Consider the following 16,888-nt stretch of genomic DNA (forward strand, 5'->3'; position numbering starts at 1 on the left):
ACGATGGCTAGTGCGACTTCTTTTTTGAGCCATCGGGGGAGTCGCCCGCCGAGATACCGCACCCCCTCGCCTCCGCGACGCGCCGTGGAGCCCATTTCGCCTGTTTTCACCACCGGTTTGCGGGCAACCTGGGCGGAGCGCGCCGCGCCCACAGAACTCAGCTCCGATTGCGATCCCTTTTCCTCGAACGGCAATCGTACTTCAGATACAAGCCGAGAGGCGCACCATCATCGACCGGGCCACGGCAGATCCAGCTCGACAATCGACACCCTTGCGACAATTGCTTTGGCGACAAGCCCTACTTTTTCTCCGCTCACCTATCGACCACCGTCTCAAAATTCTTCCTCTACCATCCCACTCTTTGCTTCGGATCACAACCAAGAATCTGGAGAACGTCCTGCGAAGCGTCCGCGGTCGGAGAAAGACCCCTCCCCGCCCCATGACCGGAGGGAAGCGGGATTGGATTCTCGGTCCTCCGCCTTGCTTGATAGCATGAAAACCGACGCCGAGCTTCTTCTTAATTTTGCCAGACCTACTAATTTCCTCCCTGTTGCACCGTCAACGAAGCAAGTTAGTATAGACGACTCATATGCCATCGAGGGCGATTCAAAACCTCACGCACGAGCGGATTCGGCTGAGGTTGGTGGGTACCCCAAGATTGGCGAAGAAAACTTTGCTCAGAGCTTTCATGGAAACAACATCCCTCTATCACGTATGAGGTCTCGGTCGGATGGCTCAACAATTGTTGCTCGACCAGTCATCCATGGGATACGCCCTAGCACCAGCTCCTCCCATCTTCCTCCCATTGTCTGGCAAGACGAGCCCGCTGAACCCGAATGGGTTGAACATCCCCCCGCGATCACGCAACGAGAGCGTGCATCTAGCAGTTCCCAGAATCACGAACCGAACGGGTCCCTGGCCGCATCGATAACAGTCAAACTCCCACCGAAGGCGGAAGAGGAGACCGATTCGGACAATTCCAGCCAGGCGAGCTGCGCTGCCTGTAACCTTGTTCGTATACCTGTGGGATCGGAAGAACAAGGCGAAGTGACCTGGATCAATTGTGATGGATGCAAGCGGTGGTACCATATCGTGTGCGCTGGGTTTAAGAACGACCGCGAGGTCCGGACGGTTGACAAGTTCATCTGTCGTGGTTGTAGACCACTTCACGGCTCGACCACTTTTGTTCGCAAGTCATCAAGAGCGCGTACGGCGATCGACTATGCTGGCCTTAACCAGGGCTTGGTCAAGGCTGCCACTGACCCCCTTGAACATCACTATATCGAACCTATTAAGCAAGGAAAGATTCGCTTCCTCCCGGAAAATTTCCCTCGCATGCGCCCCGAGTTGATCAACGCCGAATATTTTGAACGAGGCAATGGGATGACTGAGCCCATTGTCATCCCGGCTTCACTCAACACCCGTCATGCAGTGCCACCTACCGATCCCGACTTTGATACTCTCGTTCAGGAAGCTTCTACCCAGGAAATGTTCGATGAACTGCTCGACCATCTCCATGAAGTACAGCCAGACCTTGAGGAAGTAATTGACTGCGGTCAAGACCAATTGGATATGGTTATTCCTCAGGGTCTAACGGTCAGGGCTGTAGCAGAACTCTATGGGCCCGAAGAACGGGTGGAAGTCATCGATGTCAAGTCCCAACAGGGAGAGGATAAGAGGTGGAACATGCAAAAATGGGCCGACTACTATGAGAGTACGGGGGTCAAAGTTGTTCGGAATGTCATCAGCCTGGAGGTCTCCCAGAGCAAGTTGGGACGGTTGATCCGCCGACCCAAGATCGTACGCGACCTGGATCTGCAAGACTCCGTCTGGCCCACAGAACTGAAGGCTATCGGCGACCACCCGAAAGTCCAGTTTTACTGTCTGATGTCTGTAGCCGACTGCTATACTGACTTTCACATCGACTTTGGAGGTTCATCGGTTTACTATCACATTCTGAAGGGAAAGAAAACCTTTTTCTTCATACCCCCGAAGGACAAACACCTGAAAAAATACGAAGAGTGGTGCAATTCGCCAGCCCAGGACACGACTTTCCTCGGTGATCAGACAAAAGAGTGCTATCGGGTGGATCTCGACGAGGGTGATACGATGCTCATTCCTTCAGGATGGATTCACGCGGTGTGGACTCCAGAGAACAGTCTAGTGATCGGAGGAAATTTTCTCACCCGTTTAAATTATGGGATGCAGATCAAAGTTGCAAAAATTGAAAAGGATACCAAAGTTCCGCGGAAGTTCCGGTATCCTTTCTTCCAGAAGATTCAATGGTATACGGCATTGAAGTATCTTGAGGACGATCCTATTCCTCAGAGTGTTTTGGATGCATTTGCACAGGACGAGGCCTACCGCTTCCATCGACGATACCCTATTTATTACGAGTTCGGTGAAAGAGCAAATGCAGAAGCCCCGGGCTCCCCTTATCACAATTCTCGGTACTACTCCCAGGCCGAGCTAGAGGGCCTACCCGACCTCGCAAAGTATCTGCTTCGCACGGCCTTGATCGCCGGCTCCTACATGGTCGAAGGCGTGACGATGGAGCAGAGAACCGCAATCAAGCGGTCAATACCAAAGGGCCAAGGTGACCCGGTGGATGCGATACGGAAGTTTGGGATTTGGGTCGCCTGGAAGCGAGGCAACGAACAAGCACCTAGCTGGACTCGCCCTGGTGTCATTGAGAGCAATGCGAAGATCAGCTTCAGCGAGAAAAAGCCGGCGGGCCGGCCAAGTCGTCGATCGGAGCGGAATGCGGATAACCAGCGAATGTACACCGAAAGACAGGCCGTTCAGCGGCCTCCAGAAGCATCTGTCGACTCCGCAACTAGCGTCTCCAGCACCTCCTACGGCGAATCTTCTCTGCCATCAGACAATATCAGTACACCTGCCTCTGGCAAGATCATTTCAAACACTAGCAGCGTCAAAGATGAGCCTTCCAAACCTCGATCCGTGCCGCGTGGCTCAGGTCTTGGACCAAAGCGAGTTGCCTGCGATGCGTGTCGTAAACGAAGAATCCGCTGCCGCCACAAAGATGAAACCGGCGACGTCATGTTCGCGAAGCAGATGGCTGTGGGAAATTTCAGTCCTGGGTTCGGGATACCGAATCAGGCATCCTTGGCTCATGATGCTGCGTCTGCACTGAGCTCACTGGCGGCTATCGCTTCAGAGGCTGGTTTCCAAGACACCGGTGCCTTTGTGGGGTTGGATCACTTTGAGGCTTCTGGTCAGCCTAGCTCGGCTCTTCTCAACAGTCCAACGATGGCTACGAATGGATTGGTAGACCTGAGTCCTGACGGTGCTGCTTCTGGTAAAAAGGGTCGGAGCAAGGCCTGCGATGATTGCCGGAAGAGCAAGGTACGTTATGATGTGGTACCAAGCCCTTACACAACCTTTTCCGGTATGCTAACATTATTTTCACAGCGTCGTTGCATCCATGACGAGTACGGCCGGGTCGACCCAGTCAAGGCTCAAGAGCGGTCGAAACCGCGAGCCTCGACTTCCGCTAAACGGGCCAGAACAAGCGAAGACGGTTTAAGCTTCGCTACGGCAACTCACAAGAGACCAAAGCAAGAAAGCGCATCCCCGGTAACGAGGGCTGCGGAGCTCCTCGGAAGGGATGATGATGCGCCGGGAGGAGCCTTGTCATCTGGTCACCACAACCACGAAGAGCATGCTCCTTTCCAACCCGCCGTGGTGGCCGATCCGTGGAAGGCTCCCGTTGTAGAGGTGGATAACGACGTGTCTCTAGTGCATCAGATGTCGTATGCGTCGCCTCCTGCCTTCCAAACGGACGCCATGGTGCACAAAGAGCTCGGAGCAGTCTCTATGCCCTCTCAGCCCCCGACGTCCTTGGTCTCCCCGCCGACTTCCTTGGCGGACGAGATCGACGAGGTCCCCCGCGAAAGCGCAGACCGGGACATGCGCACCCTAGGGGAAGGCGGCCCGCTAGGTTTACTTTCTCGTGCTGCGGAGCACCACCATGCACCGGAGAGTGTCGCGAGGACCGCCAGGCCAGCAGAGCATGCTCCAACACGCAAGCCCCCCTCGCCTACTGCCAAAAAACCATCTTCCCGTCCTTCCTCCTCCCACACGAAGAAGAGCGCGTCTCCCATGACTTCTCCCGCCCACTCAAACAAGAGTGCGAAGCGCGAACGGCTGGCTACCGTCGGTGACGACGAGCTGGATCCCGAGAGCATGCGCCTCATCCGGGAGATCCAGGAGCAGGAGTTTGGACTGCGGAAACGGGCCACACGGGTGTGACTGGGGTTCTGAACTCATCTGAGAGGAGGCATCCTCTTTCTTGAGTAAGACCAAACCCTTTTATTTCTTTTCCCTTATCACTTGTTACAATGAGGCGTTTTAACTGGATTGCATTTGGAAATGTGGTGCGGTTTATGGCGTCGCCAAGGGGGGTTTGGTTTGTCTGTCATCCAGGAAACTCTTTCCATTCTTCTTGATATATGGCGTTTGCTGGTTTTACCTTTCTTCTTTTGCTCCCCGTTTCTCTCTAGATCTGACTTGACATTCCTTTCCCAAGCTCTTTTTTCCCCCTCCAACTCTCCTCGGCGTTGTGATCTGATTATTTGGCATAACTATTATGCTCATGCTCATGCTATATATGTCCCCTTTTGACAGCTTTTATTCTTTGTTCTTTGACCTTGCACAGATACCAGGCAGTAATAGTCATCATTTATTTTTCTAAAGTATTTGAAAAAGTTGTAACCAACCATATGTAGTATACTATACTATTCTATAACCATACACTGTTACTTGAAGACTAGAGCTCTACTTGATATTCCCTCCGTACCAGCATTGAGATCAGTATAACTAGCACTATTCTTCGTTTATATCATTTTATGTCTATCCTTCTTCTCGTCGTGACTTCTCATCCATCATCTAGACGGTCTCATCTATGCAAAGCAAGGCGCCGGGTATATCATAGCCAAAAAAACAACCAAAACAAACCAAAACAGAATACGGTTTCATACGCCAATCCTTTAGTAGAGAACTCATTTCATCATTCCTCGGGAGGATCCAAGGGTTCAAGATGCAGGCGCTCCGGGCGACCCCCGATCCAATTCTTGATGACGCAGGGCTTCTCGTCTGGCCCCTGGCAGACGTGGCCACGGTCGAGGTGTTTGTGCTGCGGGCCTAGCGGGCCGTTGACATAGTGGTACTGGCCTGCGAAGCGGTACTGGCGCCGGTCGCCGAGCGGGTAGAACTTGTCCCCCCAGTGGCCGTTGAAGAAGAACCATTCTGTTGGGGCGTGCGGGGTGAAGGTCGACGCTCGCAGCGTCTCGGTCACGGTGTCGTACGTGTAGGATTGTGAGTTCAGCAATGGGTCCCAGAGCGGGCCGCGGTCGGTCTGATCGTGCAGCAGGCCCCAGGGTAGGATATACGAGTGTGTGCCGGGCATGGCGTACATGGCGTGTGTGCCGATGGCGGAGTAGATCACAGGCTGAGCGTATTAGATATATGGTTATATATATAGATATATGTGTGCGTGTGTATCTTTGCACAATAGGATAACTCACCCGTTGTCCGATCTTCTCGACCGCTTCGTAGTTATAAGCCGAGCCACCGTTGTGGGCACTGAGGAACAAGGCTTTTGGCTTGCCGTGCTGGAACCGGACGAGACAATGCTCCCAGTCGCCGACATGGTTGCCGAATCGCACATTGAAGACAACGTTGCCCAGGTTGAAGCTGTAGAAGTAGAACCAGAAGGCGTCAATGATGCCGTTGCCCTTGTCAATCGCCACCAAGATGGCAGGCGCCTCGCTCCGCCCGCCGCTGTCCGGGCCGTGGTCTTGGACATTGTGGCCGCCATAGCGTTTCTGTAACTCATGTCTGAACCGTTCATCCTGCATCAGAATGTCGGGCACATTGGTTGGATCAGAGTCGCTGACATCTATCCATTGGACTTTATCTTCCAGGTCGTCTTCATTGAATTGAGCCTCCCAATCAGCCCATGACTCGTCTAGGTCGTCATCGTCGTCATCACCGCCATTATAATCATCGTCGTAGTAGTCACCCTGGTCGCCTGCATCCGGCTCAGGAATGTTCTTCTCACCCTCCATCCAGGAGGGCCGGTCTTCTGCATCGTCGTTGCTCGTTAAAAACACATTTCTCCCCTTCTGGTACTGATTCAATAGGTCGAGATCGGATAATGTGACATGATCAAACTGGGACTGAATGGGAGTATAGTTGAGCATCGGGGTGATATGGAACAGATGTTCTGCAATGTCACACGGCCAGAACTGCTCGCTCGAGAAGAGATGGACTAGCGGTGCGTATTCGAAGACATAATCTGGGATCTCGCGCAAGGAGCGCTCGGTTTCGGACCATTCATCTGGATTCTCGGACCCACTGGTCCAGAACGAGTGCCAGGGAGCCGTCTCCTCACCGGCAGCATCAAGCAGCTGGTCGACTACCACCTTGCGATGGCCGAACCGGGCATGCACCGGGTGGAAATGCGCGGCGCCGCAGATGCCGAACCAGCGGCAGGCCTTGCGGTCAAGCCAGTAGCGCGAGCTCGCGATCCAGCGCGACTCTTCCTTATCCTCCTCCGACCATATAAACGCAGCGGGCTTCACTGTACGGATGAGACTGTTGACGGACAGGTAGGCAATAAGAGATGTCAAGATGGTGATTGCAGCCCGGGCCTTGCGCGTCATCTGCTGCAAGGGCCCAACGGCTGCGCGGGTGGTCGAAAGGGCAACCTCTGTTGTGGAATTGACAGGCTCTGCCTGGTCCCTGGGGCTTAAATAAGCCCCCTCCGATCGCGCGGACAGTAGTATAGGGTCCGTCGAGTCGGCGGAGATGCCGGACAGGGTCTGACGCGGTGGGGGGATAAGTGATAAGGCTGGCGAGGAACAACAGAGCAGCAGGAGCAAGAACGAGGCAGCAGCGAACACGCCATGACGGCGACGCGGTCGATCGGTCACTAGAACAATAAATACCAACAGGTCAGCCAGAGAATGCCAAACAAGACTTTCCTAGTCCAGCAACCGGTCCCGCGAGCAGACAGCTTGTCATCGTGTCTTTTCTGGGTGCGTATTTCTAAGCAAAAGTGGACCATGGCCGGAACTGGCGGAGATCCTCCACTACCGGCGAAGAGGGGCGTCGACGAGTTTAGACTCTCTTCTCCATTAACGAGAGGGAGGCAAGATGACCGGCAACGAGCGGATATTAGATCATCTGGAGGGTGTAGAGGGCATATCCGACCGACGACAGACTTCTGGTGGGTGTCTCGCTCTCTCCTCCCTTCCCTTGCTTCCGCGAGAAGCCGGCAGTGTAGAACGAACGGAACAGACGGCATGGGCACGCACTTACTCCTCAGGACAAACCGGGCTGTGGCGACCGAAACGGAATTAAGACGGACTCAGGGCAAGGGAGACTCGAGTCGGCTCTAGACCGGAGAGCAAAGGACTGAATTGATGGTGCAAGAAGACGGGAGAGCAGGAGGAGCGAGAGGGGACACGACGGTGGTGGTGGGCCGTCAGCCCTAAGTATAGTCAAGTCAGAACACTTTCCAGGCATCCATATATATGCTTTTGAATGACAAGGACTCGTTACTACCAATGATCCTTGAACATGAAGCCACGCCAGGGCATGCAAGTGTTCTGTGGTTACTGCCCGAGACTCCTGACACCTAGCAATAGTCATGTACTCCATACTATAGTACTGTTGTATAACTACCTACTAACTAACGACCAGGTATACAGTAGTAAAACTGATTGTCTCTACTGGACCCTTCCAGTCCCTGGGTCTAGACAGATGGCGTCATCTTCGTCTCTGGCTGGATCTTCGTCACGCTAGTCGATTAGACTGTTCGATTAGACGTTCGCGAAGATCAGCACCACTTTTCCTCTGGTGGTATGGCAGTTGGTAATCCACCGTCTAACACGCCATGAATAATCGTAATAACACCTGATGATGATGATTCTTTGCGGTGTGTCCTGGACGCTTTGGGTTGGGGGGGGCTCTTGACCGCCCAAAACTGACGATCAAGGGACAGAAATAGTACCGACAAAATATTATTGAGAATAAAACAACCAGGAAAATGTCTCAGTTGGTTCTCGATCCCACCATGCTGGGGGGGTCTGCTGATGGAGATGACTCGGAATATGAGTACGAATATCATGAGACGGAGACAGAGGTGAGAGGAAAACATCCCTGGATCCCCCACACGAGCGCTCACCGACTGTTTATCGTGGTCTGACTTGATTGTTGCAACAGAGCTTCTATCTCAATCTAGACCTCACCTCTTATCACGGGCTTATCCGCCCTCCTCGAAGACGACAGGAGGGTGCTGCGACTGCTGCTGCCGCTGCTTCCATGCAGTCCTCGCGCCTGTCGTCCCCCGCCCTGGAGCCGTCCAGTCCCGGTGGTGCGACCGAAGATGCAGCTCCCGCCGACCGCGTGCAGATTTTGGGGCTGCATACCCGCAATCCGATTGTCTCCTATCAGAATCAGATTTTCAGCTGCTCTTGGGCCGACATGATTGGGACAGAGCTCCATTTCACAGATCCAGCGGGCGTTGAGCCGCCGCCTCCGCCCGAGGGAGAAGCAGAAGGAGAAGAAGGAGAAGGAGAAGCGGCCCTCAGGGAGACCGAGTATCTACGACGCGACAAGAAATTCGACCTCATCGCCGGCAACAGCGTCAAGATCCTGGGCCGCAAGGCAAACCTTATTTCGAGCTCTGGAGCGGACCTCGCCTCGGCGGTCTCTGTCGCTGGGGCGGGCGCGACACCAGAGCCCGCCTCGGCGATCGCGGCCCTGGCCGGCTCACACCTGGGCAGCGCCACGTCTGGTCCAGCGGTGATGCGAAAGACGCAGACACAGACGAACCAGGCGCGGTTTCTGGATCGTCTCGCGAGCGTCAAACAGGCCAAGGGCGAGACCGACACTGTCCGGACCGCGTTCAGCTGGAAGCGCGGGCAGAATATGGAGGAGCGGCTGCGAGGCTGGGCGCGGACGGAGGAACAGTTGGTGGAGATCCAGCGGCTCAACCGTAGGGCTCTGCAGGGTGACGTCGACGCACTCCTTGCTCTGGAAGAGCTCTACATGCAGTTTGAGAGGCACCAGGAGCAACAAGAGGATTGATCTTGTCGGAGAGACAACATACAGACAAAGTCAAACCAAACCCTTCTAGCGAAGTCTTTTCCTTCGCTCAAAACTACACGACTGCCTGGAAGAACGCATTTAAGCGGTATCTCATGTATGTGCATGAGGCAAATATTCGCGAATTATGTCACAGGGCACTATAAAAACAAAGACCGGCCTATTTTACACTGCCAACGCCAGAGCATTTGCCTGCTGATTCCTTACAAAACAGACTGTGGAACCCAATGCAATCAACCAAATGCAGCCAGACCAACTCAAAAGAAAGAACGACAAAAAAAAATTCGATCAACCTGCTAGCCATGTCTCAACGATGTACAGTCGTGGGTGCCGGATTGCTATCGACGACCTTGCTCTCAGCACACCCCCACAGACATTTGGACGAATTCCACGATCCGACCACGGGCGAAGGCGGCGGCGCCGGCGGGGGATATGCGCCGACGGCGTATTTCGGCACTGGGTCTGGCTCGGAGGCGAGGATGGCTCGGGCGATGTCTTGAAGAAAGGTTTGTGATTTGGACATTATGACGCTGTATAGACGCTGTATAAACGCTGTATGGACGCTGTAGTGTGTTGTCTGGGATATATCAATCGTATGTATAATCTTTCTCTCTGAAACCAGTCAGGTCAGTCAGATCTCTTTTCTTTATAATGAAGGATCAATGATGTAATAAGGAAGATTTGAACTACCTCGACGATCTATGGAGCTATTTGCTCGTACAATGATGTAATAAGGATGAAGAGTTGGGAAATAATATGGAGCACTCTTCTCTCTTTGAATAAAATAAATTCTAGGACTGTAAAAATCAGTTCAGTCGAGGTGCTTCTATAAAGCTATGAGTCGTCCCTTTATAAGTACTCCGTAGGTAGTGTTTCTCAGGAGTAGCTAACTAGCTACCACTTGAATAGGATTAGATTACAGCCCCATCAAGGCACGCCTCGCGTTTATATTGATTGGTGCATGCCGCACCCCTCGATTATTGAACCCATCCATGAATGGAGTACTCCGTACGGAGTACGGCGTAACGGGAGAACCTAGGTAAGGAAGGACTGGTGCAGAGAAAAACAACTGTAAACTTGGTAGGAGTAAATGAATTATCCATCCCTTGTTTGATTTAGATGATGGAAAGAATAGAGTGACTAGGAAAAGAAACTCAAGAGAAACTCAAGAGAAAGCAAAGGGAAAGGAAGGGGAAAGGAAGGGGAAGGGGAAGGGGGGCGTCTCCATACTTACGTTAGTTACTCCATACTTCCAAGTTACCCCATACGGAGAGACCAGCAGGGCTCCACTCTCACTCCACACATGTCCATTCTGCTCCCCCATACTTTCTATTTTTCTTTTGGAATGATGCCTGGGAAATGCAGAGTCAGCAGATAGGGGGAGGCAGAGTTCTCCTGGCACTCCGTACATAGTCTACCTAACCTAGGTAAAGACGGTGGAGCGACAATGCGAATTCCAGTGCTCCGTTCGGAGTACGGTACTCTGAGCAGGTACGGTACTCAATGTAGAGAGACATGACAGTCTCTATACGGAGCACCTTCTCCATGAGCGAGGTGACACATCCAGGTCTTGCGAATCATTAGCAGCTGGGTCGCAAGTTATGATTCCTCACATGGTATGAAGTTGTAACAGCCTGTAGAGAGAACCCGAGGATTGATGCCACCATCGAGCTTGCTGAGACACCCGAGATAGGCATCCCGCTTCGTTGAGGACATGCGTCCGCCTGCATCAGGCTTATGGTTCATGCGGCATACCCTTTTAATGTCCATTGTCCACAGCCTCCTTCACGTGCCGACTAATCCATCAAGTTCCTTGTGAAGAAAAATGGGCCATATGACCTCATATCGGATAATAAATTCCCCCCCCCAGGATAGGAAAGGCACAGGTTCTGTCCTGTCCAAAGGCCAGCCGCCATGCTCAATTGCCAAAGAGCACGCAAATCAGTCGTTTCGAAACGTAATCGCCAGTCATACTCTGGGCAGAAACCGCGCACCCGGCCTGGCTAGATTCTCCAGAGTCTCCCCAACGAAGCCGAGAAGAGAAGGTGTCCACTGCCCAGACTTTCAGGCGAGCCCGCAATTACCTCATCAATAAGCTGGAATTCGGCGCTGTCTTCCAATCCTTGCCCCGAGCCAGACGGGACGGACGGCTGTCGGTGATCACGTAACGGCCCCCCCCCCGCAAACCACCAAGGTAAGGTGGGTTGGTCTTAGTACAAGACAGATCGCCTCTGCTATACTTAGTTAATTAAGTCGACTAGGTACCCCGCAAATGCTCTCATGACTAATTAGCTACTAATTAAGTTAGTTTGTTGGCACATATTTCATCCTCCAGGTACGCGTTCATCTCGTCAAGGGGCTAGTGGTTGTTCTCGAGGCTTCTGGCGAGGGTCCGGCAGGTCTGGACCAGAGGGTGGACTTTGTGGCTGATTGATTCGGCTGAGCCAAATGAAGAACCTCACCTTCAGGCGTACCCCGTGACTCGAAGGAAAAGAAATCCTAGTTGGTTTAGTAGTAGGTAGATAGGAGCAAGCCAAGATGAATGCCAATTGATAGTCAGAATTCGATCCTGATCTATCAATCGGATCCACACCGCCTCGCAGCATCGAGCTGCGATAAGACTTTTTTTTCCCGGATCGCTTACTCCTGGTTTGACGCTGTTACGAAATAAATGAGGCATTTTAGTGATGAGAAACTCCAAGTGGGATATCCTATCCAGTAAAAGGGTCACGCCGTTGTCCTACTGTTACAGCAGGCCCTGGATAGGGAAAAACTAGTCGTCCAGCACTGCTCGTGATTTGCGTATATCGACCAGCCCACGGCCCCATAACGTCATGGGACACAGGAGGCCCATACTCGGGCCGACTGAGGTGAGTCACGGGGAATAATGAGGTCTGGTAACTCGTTGTAACTTCCATTGTCGACAATGAAGGTATGGTGTAATTCAATCGATGGATTGTGTTGATGGGTGTATGTATGGCTGCGGTACGAAGTACCTGGATGCAATGAACTAGTCAGTTAGATGCCAACTAGTGAGGTACCAGCTAGGGAGTTACCCAATTAAAGGGGGATTCAAGCTGTCATAATGCAGAAAACACCAGTAAAAAAATTTCGAAAGAGGTACTCCATGATAACTCATAATTAAATGAGTCGTCCGTGTGACGCCTTCGTCAATACCTCAAATGGCTGCTATCCTTCTGGTACGTCACTTGCGGCAATTTTCCAAAATTAGGAATTCGGTTCCAGTCTGTACCATCGTGCGGTATTTTTCCCATCTCCACGAGGATCCTCGCTGAGGTTTTGATAGACCGCTGTTTCGCGAGATATGATAAGCATCACAGCAAAGTATTTGGATAGTATTGCTATACTGTTATCTTCCTCAGTGACCTCTCTCTCGAAGCGTAAAGCGTATTGACGCTTGACAGCTGTACTCCGTAGACCTGATTTGGCCAGCAAAAGGACGCGTCTAGCCACATGGCTGAATAGAACCTTGGAAGTCACTACTGGCAACTACAAGGTACACGTATTTGACTTACCGTACAATCCGGTAGGAGGTACCTAGGTAGCATCGAGGTGGATCACTGGATCGTCCTCCTGGAGATCGAGACCCAACAGAGTGGCCCTGTCACCGTGCCCGTTCCTGGCCGCGTCTTGCCGTAATTGTCTGTAATTTCTGGACCTCAGCCAGGCTGTGCATGGTCAGCTCTGTATCAAGACCAAAAAAAACCTTTTGGGTCCTTAGTCAGAGCCAGAGAGAAACCTGGAAATGGCATAAAAGGATGCCTGCTCGCCCTGAGCTGTATGCATTGATAACATGGTACTTCCTCAATGAGTTCAAACAGAGCAAACACTCAGTGACGTCCTGCTTGCATGAAACTGCTTACTTAATCCTGCCTGCGCTGGTCTTCTTACTTCTGATAAGCTCTCTCCTGGGCAACCAGACATCATAACTACCTCTTCTTACAGCTGTATAAAAGGTAGGTTTTTTAAACAAAGTTCTTCTTATCTTTGGGTCCTTCCCTTGATCACGTTGCATAATTGTCTTTGTGTGACATCAACAGTTATATTCTTTGTGACACTGATAGCTCTTATCTCTCTACTCTGATTTGTCTTATCTGCCTGGTGCCTTTCTTTGCTCAGTGGTGAATTCCACTGATCAAGGGTTTTAGCCTTAAAAGTTGCTGATTTATCCTTTTATTCTGATTTATCACTAAGAAGCTATCGCACTAAGACTTTCTGAAGTTCTGATAGTTCCACCATGTCATCTCCTGCTCCGTCAACGCCTCTCGGCGACGAGTCGATCTCGATCACGCCCGGTACACCAGAGGGCTCAGTGAACGGCCATTCTTTGCCAGGCCGTCTGAATCCAAAGCTATATGCAAATGGCGAAGGCCCAACATCTGGCGTTGGCACACCTATCGGATTCCAACGATTTCCTCACAACAAGTTGCTCGACCATGTGATCGGGCAGACTCAGCGGCATCCGTCGCCGCAACCCACACATTTGGGAATCCCGGGAGGTGGCCAGCATCGTATACTGTCTGAAGAAGATCCTGGCTATGTTGCGGCCAAGTTCGAAGGCAAACAAAAGCAGATGGAGCAAGGTAGGTACTCTTTATACTTGAGTTCACATATTCTGGATGGTTGCTAACTATGAACCCAACTGTAGTCATGGACCAGTTAGAAGAGAAAGGTTTCTTCCCTAGCGACTTTGTTATCTCTGAGACAACTTGGTTTTATAATATGTTGGGCATCGATGACACATACTTCCAGACTGAAACGGTGGATGCCATTGTCACCCAGATCCTCTCCCTCTATGCTGCCAAGGTTGCGGCATACGCTCGAGATGATAAAAAGCTGGAGATCCGGCTTGACAAGGAGGCTGAGGACCATGCCGTCTATATTGATACAAGCAAGCCCGGTGTCTCTACTATCGAGGGCCCTCGGTACGAACAGAGAATTGATGAGAAGTACATCAATGGCTCGACGCACAACAACAGCTATCGCGTCGAGACCTTCCGTTCTCCGACAACGCTGCCAGGGGATAGTGAACAGCAGCTCCGCTGCTACTTTGTCTACAAGTGTCAGTTCGCCAATCCCAATCCTGATCCGAACGAGACCAACATCGACATCATCGGCGAGAAGCGATTCCTACAAAAGGCCACCGCCAACACCAAGGCTATCTACCAGGAACTCATTACTAACGCCGTGGGCCGTTCGGGCCCGGTCATCGAAATGTATGAGATCGAGGGCAGCCGGGAGAAGCGCCTGGTCATCGCCTACCGCCAGGGCTCCGCCATGGGCCTGTTCAGTGCGCTCTCTGACCTGTACCATTATTATCGCTTGACCAGCTCCCGCAAGTACCTGGAGAACTTTTCCAACGGTATCAGCGTCATCTCTCTGTACCTCCGCCCTCTGAAAACCCCCGAGATTACGGCAAAGTATCCTCCGATCGAAGCCGCCATTCACCAGATCATGAAGGAGGTTTCTCTTCTGTACTGCATCCCTCAGAATCGATTCCAGGGACACTTCGCCAGCGGGCGTCTCAGTCTGCAAGAGACTATCTACGCGCACTGCGCGTGGGTGTTTGTGCAGCAGTTTCTTAACCGCCTGGGCTCCGAGTATACATCCCTGGTGGCGCTTTTGGACTCTAACAACAGTGTCCATGCAGAGCTCCTGTCGAAGATCAAGAAGAGACTTCGTACTGAAACTTTCACGTCTGATTACATCTTCGAAATTATCAACAACTATCCGGGCTTGATCCATAAGCTATATCTAGACTTTGCCAATACTCATTACGTGCGCTCAAGCGGACCGGCTGAGGATGACTTCCTGCCCACGCTGAGTTATCTGCGTCTCCAGGTGGACGAGGTCTTGGAAGGGCCCAAGCTCAAGGAATTAATCTCAAGCACAGCAGTAAACGAGCACGACGAGATGGTGATGACCGCCTTCCGCGTCTTCAATTCATCTATCCTCAAGACCAACTTCTTCACCCCGACAAAGGTGGCTCTCAGCTTCAGGCTGAACCCCAGCTTCTTACCGGAACACGAGTACCCACAACATCTGTACGGCATGTTCCTGGTTATCAGCTCCGAGTTCCGTGGTTTCCACTTGCGATTCCGTGACATCGCTCGTGGTGGCATCCGGATCGTCAAGAGCAGAAACAAGGAAGCGTACGGCATCAATGCGCGCTCGCTCTTCGACGAGAACTACAACCTGGCGAACACCCAGCAGCGTAAAAACAAAGATATCCCTGAAGGCGGCGCTAAGGGTGTCATTTTGCTGGATGTGAACCATCAAGACAAGGCTCGCGTGGCGTTTGAGAAGTACATTGACAGTATCTTGGACCTTCTCCTGCCCCCGGTAAGTCCTGGAATCAAGGATCCCATCGTGGATCTACATGGTCATGATGAGATCCTATTCATGGGACCGGATGAGAACACCGCCGAACTTGTGGACTGGGCCACAGAGCACGCCAGGAAGCGAGGCGCCCCCTGGTGGAAGTCGTTCTTCACCGGCAAGAGCCCGAAGCTGGGCGGCATCCCCCATGACACCTATGGCATGACCACCCTGTCAGTCCGCCAGTACGTCCTAGGTATCTACCGCAAGCTCAAAATTGACCCGTCGACGATTCGCAAGCTACAAACCGGGGGCCCCGACGGCGATCTAGGATCGAATGAGATCCTACTGTCCAACGAGAAAAATGTCGCGATTGTCGACGGCTCTGGTGTGATCGTTGACCCCCAGGGGCTGGACCATGCCGAGCTCGTCCGACTGGCCAAGAAGCGCGTCACCATCTCTGAGTTCGATCTCTCGAAACTCTCACCCGAGGGATACCGTGTGCTTGTGGACGAGAACAATGTCAAGCTTCCCAGCGGCGAGGTCGTCCACAACGGGATGATCTTCCGCAATACCTACCACCTGCGCAAAGACCAGACCTTCGACATGTTCGTCCCCTGCGGCGGCCGTCCCGAGTCAATCGACCTGTCAACAGTGAGCAAGCTCATCGAAGGTGGCAAGTCGGTCATTCCGTATATGGTCGAGGGTGCCAATCTGTTCATTACCCAAGACAGCAAGCTCCGCCTGGAGAAGGCTGGGACGATCTTGTACAAGGATGCCTCGGCGAACAAGGGCGGCGTCACGTCCTCGTCCTTGGAGGTGCTGGCCTCTCTATCATTTGACGACAAGGAGTTTGTCGAGCACATGTGCGTCCGCGAGGACGGAACGGTGCCTGAATTCTACCAGGCGTACGTGAAGGAGGTGCAGGAGACGATCAAGTCGAACGCTACGTTGGAGTTCGAAGCCATCTGGCGCGAACATGAGCAGTCAGGCATCCTGCGTAGTGTGCTTAGCGACCGGCTCAGCAACGCCATCACCAAGCTGGACGAGGAGCTCCAGAAGGCAGAGTTGTGGGAAAATATGGAGCTGCGTCGCTCCGTCCTCCAGGATGCCCTGCCAAATCTGCTCCTCAAGCAGATCGGCCTGGACACGATTCTTCAACGAGTACGTTTTACTTGTCTCTTTATTTACCTCTTAAACCTAATTTTTATACCTTGGTAATTATACTGATAACATCCTTCAGGTCCCCGATAATTATCTCCGTGCCATTTTTGGCAGCTACCTCGCCAGTCGCTTCGTCTACCAATATGGCAGTAACCCAGGCCAATTCTCGTTTTTTGACTTGTAAGTCTGAGAAGAAAAAAAGTGACAACATTCTACTAGAAAAACACCCATTCTAATGGTTTCCCAGCAT

The 16,888-nt window shown here is 52.3% G+C and overlaps 7 protein-coding genes across 7 annotated transcripts; 5 read left to right on the forward strand and 2 right to left on the reverse strand.

The window, feature by feature from the left end:
* Positions 1-3: 3 nt before the first annotated feature.
* Positions 4-4,272, forward strand: ASPZODRAFT_19699 (hypothetical protein; the record flags this gene model as incomplete). Its single annotated transcript, XM_022727459.1, has 2 exons — positions 4-3,366; positions 3,433-4,272. 2 exons carry the CDS (start codon positions 4-6, stop codon positions 4,270-4,272), a joined length of 4,203 nt encoding a protein of 1,400 aa, XP_022577806.1.
* A 757-nt stretch (positions 4,273-5,029) lies between these two features.
* On the reverse strand, positions 5,030-6,692 carry ASPZODRAFT_74659 (hypothetical protein; the record flags this gene model as incomplete). Its single annotated transcript, XM_022729985.1, has 3 exons — positions 5,030-5,470; positions 5,547-5,989; positions 6,044-6,692. Coding segments are annotated over 3 exons (1,533 nt in total), but the record flags the coding sequence as incomplete, so codon positions are not given.
* Positions 6,693-7,137: 445 nt separating this feature from the next.
* ASPZODRAFT_136515 (hypothetical protein) lies at positions 7,138-7,686 on the reverse strand (the record flags this gene model as incomplete). The annotated part of the gene is made up of 2 exons (XM_022724077.1): positions 7,352-7,686; positions 7,138-7,252 (listed from the first exon to the last, which is right to left on the reverse strand). Coding segments are annotated over exons 1-2 (247 nt in total), but the record flags the coding sequence as incomplete, so codon positions are not given.
* A 388-nt stretch (positions 7,687-8,074) lies between these two features.
* Positions 8,075-9,117, forward strand: ASPZODRAFT_74669 (hypothetical protein; the record flags this gene model as incomplete). The annotated part of the gene is made up of 2 exons (XM_022729986.1): positions 8,075-8,170; positions 8,251-9,117. The coding sequence occupies 2 exons, from the start codon at positions 8,075-8,077 to the stop codon at positions 9,115-9,117; spliced, it is 963 nt and encodes a 320-aa protein (XP_022577809.1).
* Positions 9,118-9,448: 331 nt separating this feature from the next.
* Positions 9,449-10,845, forward strand: ASPZODRAFT_146311 (hypothetical protein; the record flags this gene model as incomplete). Its single annotated transcript, XM_022725172.1, has 5 exons — positions 9,449-9,641; positions 9,705-9,728; positions 10,045-10,174; positions 10,549-10,626; positions 10,776-10,845. 5 exons carry the CDS (start codon positions 9,449-9,451, stop codon positions 10,843-10,845), a joined length of 495 nt encoding a protein of 164 aa, XP_022577810.1.
* A 1,986-nt stretch (positions 10,846-12,831) lies between these two features.
* ASPZODRAFT_136521 (hypothetical protein) lies at positions 12,832-13,225 on the forward strand. The gene is made up of 2 exons (XM_022724078.1): positions 12,832-13,112; positions 13,197-13,225. The coding sequence occupies exon 1, from the start codon at positions 12,915-12,917 to the stop codon at positions 13,083-13,085; it is 171 nt and encodes a 56-aa protein (XP_022577811.1). The 5' UTR covers positions 12,832-12,914; the 3' UTR covers positions 13,086-13,112; positions 13,197-13,225.
* A 168-nt stretch (positions 13,226-13,393) lies between these two features.
* On the forward strand, positions 13,394-16,822 carry ASPZODRAFT_146312 (hypothetical protein; the record flags this gene model as incomplete). Its single annotated transcript, XM_022725173.1, has 3 exons — positions 13,394-13,739; positions 13,805-16,638; positions 16,718-16,822. The coding sequence occupies 3 exons, from the start codon at positions 13,394-13,396 to the stop codon at positions 16,820-16,822; spliced, it is 3,285 nt and encodes a 1,094-aa protein (XP_022577812.1).
* Positions 16,823-16,888: the final 66 nt, after the last annotated feature.

This window comes from Penicilliopsis zonata (genome assembly GCF_001890105.1).
Source record: "Penicilliopsis zonata CBS 506.65 unplaced genomic scaffold ASPZOscaffold_20, whole genome shotgun sequence".
Taxonomy (NCBI): Eukaryota; Fungi; Ascomycota; class Eurotiomycetes; order Eurotiales; family Aspergillaceae; genus Penicilliopsis; species Penicilliopsis zonata.

What these genes read in the sequence shown, in the direction of transcription:
- ASPZODRAFT_136521 (XM_022724078.1), top strand. Translation starts at nt 12,915, where the DNA reads ATGCCTGCTCGCCCTGAGCTGTATGCATTGATAACATGGTACTTCCTC.